General features: G+C 46.4%; 1 protein-coding gene across 4 annotated transcripts; it reads left to right on the forward strand.

Moving 5' to 3' along the window:
* Nucleotides 1-4580, forward strand: LOC105046065 (zinc finger CCCH domain-containing protein 53). Of its 4 annotated transcripts, none has more exons than XR_832192.4 (10): nt 4-1861; nt 1952-2140; nt 2265-2450; nt 2547-2644; nt 2743-3015; nt 3141-3294; nt 3454-3672; nt 3772-3821; nt 3969-4017; nt 4100-4580. XR_832192.4 is itself a non-coding variant. In XM_029264727.2 (10 exons), exons 2-9 carry the CDS (start codon nt 807-809, stop codon nt 3803-3805), a joined length of 2208 nt encoding a protein of 735 aa, XP_029120560.1. In that variant the 5' UTR covers nt 4-577; nt 709-806; the 3' UTR covers nt 3806-3821; nt 3969-4580. The 4 variants fall into 4 exon arrangements, 3 of the variants coding, with proteins under 3 accessions (XP_019706402.1, XP_010922864.1, XP_029120560.1); XM_029264727.2 differs by having other exon boundaries at nt 4-577; nt 709-1861; nt 3969-4580; XM_019850843.3 differs by having other exon boundaries at nt 1-1861; nt 3168-3294; nt 3969-4580.
* Nucleotides 4581-6941: the final 2361 nt, after the last annotated feature.

Genomic DNA, 6941 nt, shown 5'->3' on the forward strand with positions numbered 1-6941 from the left:
GACGATTAGAAGTTCAGGACAACACGAGGGAGAAGGGGACCCAAAACCAAATGATGGTTCAGGGGAAAGAGAATTTAGCACTGGCGAAGGGTGTGGGCGTGGGGTTGTGAGAGAGACGGAGAACAGAGTTAAGGTCTCAACTCTCCAAGTTTGGCCCAAAGCTCCGAGCTGCAGAGTTATTTGAGTAGATCCAGATCCCCTCCCCACTCCCCGCCTTCTCTCCAGCGGCCAAGGAGCTCAGAAAAGAGAGAGAGAGACACACAGAGAAAGGGAAACAGGGACCAGAGGTATAAGCTAGCGGAGAGAAATCTAGCTCTTTCTCGGCCATGGAAGCGGTGGTGCGGCTGAAGAAAGGCGATCGGCGGCTGTCGTGACCCTCCGCCTCCACCACCGCCACCGCCACCACTTTGGAAAATGGAGTCGGCGAGGCAGCGGTCAGAGAGAAAGAGAAACAAAAGGAGAGAGCCTCCCAGCTAAAAAAAAAAACAAAAAGCAGCGATTTTTTTTTTTTTTTACACCTTTTAAAAAGGAAAGAGAGCACTCTCTCCTCTCCTCCTCTCCTCTGTTCCACCTGGTGGTAAATAGAGCTCTTTTCTACTTCCTCCACCAAAACACACACCCATCCCCGGTTTCCTTATTTATTCCAATACTCAAAAGAGCTTCTTTTCCTTTCTCTCTTCCTTGTTTTCTTCTTTCTTTCTACTGCAGCAGTTCGTTGTGTTGAAAAAGAGTGAAAAAGGGGCAGAGAAAGAAGAGGAAAAGAGGGGAAGCTCCAAGGTCTCATCTTTGCTGTGCTCTTGGATCCTATGGACGCCTACGAGGCGACGAGGATCGTGTTCTCCCGGATCCAGAGCCTGGACCCGGAGAACGCCGCCAAGATCATGGGACTCCTCTTGATCCAGGACCACGGCGAGAAGGAGATGATACGCCTTGCCTTCGGCCCCGAGACCCTCGTCCACTCCATCGTCCTCAAGGCCCGCAACGAGCTGGGCCTCGTCCCCGTCTCCTCCCCCGCCTCCCCCTCCGCCACAGCCGGCGGCGGCCCCACCTCCCCCTTCCTCCTCGGCCGGCAGAACTCTTCTAGACTCCTCGGTGGCCTCACCGTCAGTTCCCCCACCTCGTGGGCTCCGCCACCGGTTTTCTCGAGGAGTAGTAGTGTGAGCAACGTTAATGGCGTGGGCGACGATATACAGAGCCCGGACGAGCTCGTGAGCCCCAGCAACCAGGCGGTGGCGTCGCCGTTCTACGGCGCCGGGGATCTCATCAACGAGCTCCAGCTCCCGGACCAGCTTTCCTTCCTCAACGACACCGCCTCCGCCGTCCCGGTCACCGCCCCGAGCCCCGCCCATGGCCTCCATATCAGCCCCAAAGGCGGCGATTTTTTCTACCCGGATGTCGCTGGGGAGTGCCGGAGCCCGAGCGGTGGCGGGGACGGCATGCTGTTACCTTACTCCATTGGCGGTGGGGGTGGGTGGGGGGCGAACGGCGGCCACCATCGCCGCAGCTTCTCCGTCGCCGACGCCTGCCTCGGGTCGGAGGCGGCCGGAGCGGGATTTGGGTGGCGGCCTTGCCTCTACTATGCGAGGGGGTACTGCAAGAACGGCGCGAGCTGCCGCTTCCTCCATGGGGTCCCCGACGACACCGCCATCGCCGCCATGGCGACCGGTGGCAAGATGGACCCCGTCGTCGAGCAACAGTGCCAAGAGCTTCTTCTGAGGTCCAAATCCCAGAGGCTGGGCGGCGCCTCCCAGCTCATGGCCTCCGCCTTCCCTTACTCCCCCACTGGATCAGTGCCGGCCTCGCCTTCATCCTCCATCAAATGCACAAACTTTCTCCTCCAGCAGCAGAATGAAAGCCAAAGGTAGCTCCTTTACATGACAAAACATCAACTTTCTCCATTTCCATCATCTATAATCGATCTAAAGGCCTAGGGTCATCGAAATTCCCACAGGGCGGCGGCAGCGGCGGCAGCGGCGGCGCTGATGTTGGGCGGCGGCGACGAGACACAGAGGTTCATGGGGCGGTCTCGGATGGAAAGGACCGACTTTGCGGCGATGTCGAACCCGGCGTCGCGACAGATCTACCTGACCTTCCCGGCCGACAGCACCTTCCGGGAAGAAGACGTCTCCAACTACTTCAGGTCGGTGTTCGACGGAAGTCCCCCAAGAGAACCGGGAAAAAAAGGTCGATCTTTTTTAGGCTTTCAGTCTCTACTTTCCCAGTTCTAACGTTGGATTTGGTGTTATTTGTTGGCGGAATTGAAGCATCTATGGGCCAGTACAGGACGTGAGGATACCGTACCAGCAGAAGCGGATGTTTGGATTTGTGACCTTCGTCTACCCGGAGACGGTAAAGCTGATCCTTGCCAAGGGCAACCCCCACTTCGTCTGCGACGCCAGGGTCCTCGTCAAGCCCTACAAGGAGAAGGGCAAAGTCCCCGACAAGTACAGGCACTCCTCCTTTCCTCTCCCAAACTTCCACTACTTTCTAAATCCGCCGCCAGCTTGTATCATCTTTTGACTATAAACAATAAATTCTATTCTCAGAAAGCAGCAGCAACAGCAGGCTGAGAGGGGGGATTTCTCTGGGTGTTCTACTCCCACCGGCCTGGACTCCAGAGACCCTTTTGAACTATCTCAACTTGGTGAGAATCTTTCATATCAATCCCATTCCAGCCTCCTTTCACTCTATGTTAGCTTCATTAGTACTATTTTTCTTACAACACTTTTCTCCGGCCGGCAGGGCCAAGGATGTTGTACAGCTACAATAGCAGCAGCCAAGAGACAATTTTGAGAAGGAAGCTAGAAGAGCAGCAACAGGCAGCGGAGCTCCAGCAAGCCATCGAGCTCCAAGGGCGGCGATTCATGGGCCTCCACCTCGACCTCACAACCCGAAACCACATCACTTTGGCCGCTACCGCTTCCACCACCACCACCACCATCTCAACACCCACCATCGTCCCTGCTCCAACTGATGCAAAGATCGGCAGCAACCAAGAAGCAGCAACATCCCAAGGTCAATCAACCAACAACCCTTTTATTGCATCTTTAGTCTTCTTTAGATTTCGTGAACTAGAATGTAGTTATGTTGGTGAATTAATGGGGAATATAAATACTATATGCATTACTTTCTGTTTATAGATAAGAGCCTGAATAGTTGTGCAACAGTGGCAGAGCAGCGGCCGGGCAGCAGCCCCCATGGGGTTGCTCCCCAGCCGGTGGTCAATGCTGCTGCCAACAAGGAGGAATCAGCTGGAGATCCTACCCACAATGAAGATGGTTGCTCCCAAGAAAGGTAATTTCATCGAGACCATCAAAAGAAGACCACTGTTTGCTCTCCTCTGCCATTCATTAATTTCCAAATGGAGGAGGCCAGAGTTTTGTTTGGTTGTGTGGTTAGTTTCTCCATTAATTTGGTTTCTTCTTTTGTAATCTTTTGCAACAATGGCGGCAGTTTGGAGCACAACCTGCCAGATAGCCCCTTTGCCTCACCCATCAAAGCTTCCTTCGCCGGCAACTCGTTCTCCAATACGTCATCCACCGAAGCAGACTTGGTCGCTGCTTCTCTCCCTCAGAATAACAGCAGTAATCTTCTCATGACCTCGACGTTGTTCCCCCCCACTTCTACGCTTGACATGGCTTCCTTCAATTCATGCTTCTTTCAAATGCCTAGGTATACAGTTATAATAACCCTATATAAAAATCTGATGACTTGTGTATTTAAGAACATAAGTTCATTGCTTTGTTTTGTTTTATCTTGCAATTTTATTAGGTTCTCTTCGGGTCATGGAGCTGTGGGGATGTGAATAGGTGAAAGAAAAGGTTGGTGGGAGGGAGTTTTTCCTCCCAGTTGAAGTTAACAGCTTTTTTTTTTTTTTTTTCTTTCCACGCTAGCCTACAATCGGCAGTCAATAATGATTCAAGTTCAAATGTTCCAAATCTCTGATTATTCATTATTCTATGTGGCAGGATTAGAAGCTGGAAACAAGGAAAAGAGGACAACAAATTTGGCTCATAGGTTACTTTTTTTTTTCTTTTTTAAATTTAGTTATAGACAAGAAAAGGTCCCACACTCCATCCCCTACCTCTCTTTAAACCAGAAGGCTCACTACTGCCGGAAGAAGACGAAAGGGACAAGATGAGGGATGTGATATGAGGAAGGAGAGAGGAATGGTAAAGGCCATAGCTATCATCTTTTATCCATTAATGAGTGCAGCTTAGTTACAGTACTCTACTACACTACGGGTCATCTGCCTACTTGCCCTTCTACTAAATATGTCATGATAGTTGCATACGGAGTAACAGACACCGAAACAGAAGAAGAGAAAGAGAACAGACAAAAGCAAGACTGATCTCAGAAAGGACAGCAAATGTAAGCAAAGGACCAAGCCATAGCGGAGAAGAGAGAATCGAGAGGACCGTCGCCACTGTGTCACACCTATCATCCTCTCTCCCGTGTATCTCCACCCTACCTCCCTCTTGTTGAGCTTTTTCCTTTTTGATGTTAGTTTACTGTAGGAAGTGACAAGGAAAACCCCAAAAAAAGGAAAGGAAACCGACAAATAATTACTGCTCGTTTTACATGGTGCTATTTTTCGTGTTGGATGTTACTTTTTATATTTTTTTAAGGAGGGAAACTAGTTGTATGCATGCACGTAGTCAAGATTGGCTTCTGTGTGGTGTGAATCATAAACTACTACCTCCATATATATATATAGTCTTGCATCCATATCATCCGTATCATGCTGGATGCAGAATTTGAAGGTGGATTGGGTTTGCCTTGAAGGGTGTGTGCCTTTTTAACATGATGGATCATTGTAACATTTTAAGTAAAATTTTTTAGACATCCTTTGTCCCGCTGATGCCATGGCGGTTGTTAATTGGTTAAATCATACTTTTTACCACCAATTTATCTACTGCACTAATCCCTGGTCATCATTGCAGGGACTGCATGAGTACTCTGTACTTTTGTAGCAATACTCATATTCCAAAAGCTATTCTGAATTCTAATGGGTCAAGAGGTTATTACATGTATAAATTTAAGCCTTATCTTTCTATAATAGCTATACAACAAAAACGGCTGCAATATTTGATGTTTTCACTGTTATGAAAAATATTCTTAAAACACTTGATTGGAAAAAAAAATTTTGATTCTTTATTGCCCGTTATAATAACCTCTGATAATTTTATATATATATATAACCTGGATCAAACCAAACCTCGACCTGGCAAATAAGATCCCTACAATTATAACAATGATTCTGGGGAGGGGTGGTCCATCGTTTGAGATGGGAGTGGGTATCATCTCCGGTAAACGGCGAGGTTCGGTTACACTTACCTACCGTCCGAGCTAAAGACACTAACGTGCTGTTCCTTTCCAAGTTCCATGCTATAAAAGTTAGAATAAATGGTTGGGCAGAGGTTAAAACCTCGCTGTCTCTCCTCTTCCCAACCTGCTCTTCTGCCGTCTTGAGCTTTGTCACAAACTGATCTCCTTTTCTGAGCTCACTTTAATTGGAGGGTCACATGGGTGCTGGGCGCTCGGTTGCGGTCCCCTAGCTTTCCTTCTTGTATACGGTGTATCACCATATTTATGTCTTGATAAATTCCATGGGAGTGGTGGCCTCTCTCTGGTTCTTTCATCTAAATTTTAACACTTTTACCATGCTTTTTACACTTCTTTTCTACTGTACCAGCGGCATATTCGGCCGGATAAAGTTGGGCTTGGGATGAAATCGAAAATTACGAGCGACTCTGTTCCAAACTATTCGATTAAAGAAAGTTTTATTCTCATTCTGTTTTCAGAAAAAAAATAAAAATATAACTCGGTCTCTCAAAATCTAATTTTTATTTTTTTTTAATATTTTAAGTTCATTTCAATTTTAATTTCTGTCATAAAATAAGTACATTCGGAGATATGGCTGTTCTGATTCTCATTCTAATCTATTTCAATTTTGATTTCAAATTCTGATCGTAAATCAAATACATCATAAAAATAATATGGATTTGAGTTCCATTGCTTGAAGCTCACCGGTGTCTCTGTCCCGATGCACGCACGTGTCTTTTCTCTTTCCTAGAATCACATGATTTATCTTGATGTTTCCTTCCTTTTCTTAATTAATTTTTTATATGACCCAAGTTCTTTAACTTTGCCAACAAAATGAGTGCAGTATATGTTAATTGCAAGAGCTCAAACATGTCATGTGGCCTTCTGGATAGACTCTGTTTGTTGATTTATTATGAAACTACTTGAAATCGCGAGGAGCAGAAGAACAGGGACAAGTCCCGGCGTTTATTAGATGCTCAATTTCTACAACCACAGCACATGATCAGTCAAAGTAGAAGTGTTTTATGAAACAAGTTTATGTTGCTGAAAATGCTTTAATTTTATACTACAAGAATTCATAACCATCCAACATTGGGAGAATGACCATGTGGGACTCCAACACATTCAGGTGGGTTATAATAATTGAAATTTCCATTTGATAGGTCCAGGAACATTACCCCAAAAAAACGTTGAAACATGTATAGAACGCGTTTATTAATGGAGAAGTTTAGGAGGAAGTTTAACTGATTTGAGCTTTGAAAATTTCTGAAGATAAGCTACCTATAGGTCGCAGGATTAGGCAGCTTTCAATTGGTTCTGTAGTCAAGAAAAGACCATGAAAAAAACTTGTACCAACTCCATGTCCATCTGTTACCATATCGGTTTGACTCCGGTTGCACATTTCATAAAGGGATAAGGAAGTTCGTACTCGGATTAGTGACTTCAATGTGAGCCAAATGAATGAGTAAATCTCAACCCAATACTAAGGTTAATTTGTAGTGGCGAGTCAACCTTATAGATTGAAGTCATTTATATATACGTTGAGCTTGGCTCATTTTCTTAATAACCAGCCGAAGAGAAGAAATTGTACCCCGACCAAAAGGAAAGGAGCCGGT

Source organism: Elaeis guineensis, chromosome 5 (assembly GCF_000442705.2).
Source record: "Elaeis guineensis isolate ETL-2024a chromosome 5, EG11, whole genome shotgun sequence".
Lineage (NCBI taxonomy): Eukaryota > Viridiplantae > Streptophyta > Magnoliopsida > Arecales > Arecaceae > Elaeis > Elaeis guineensis.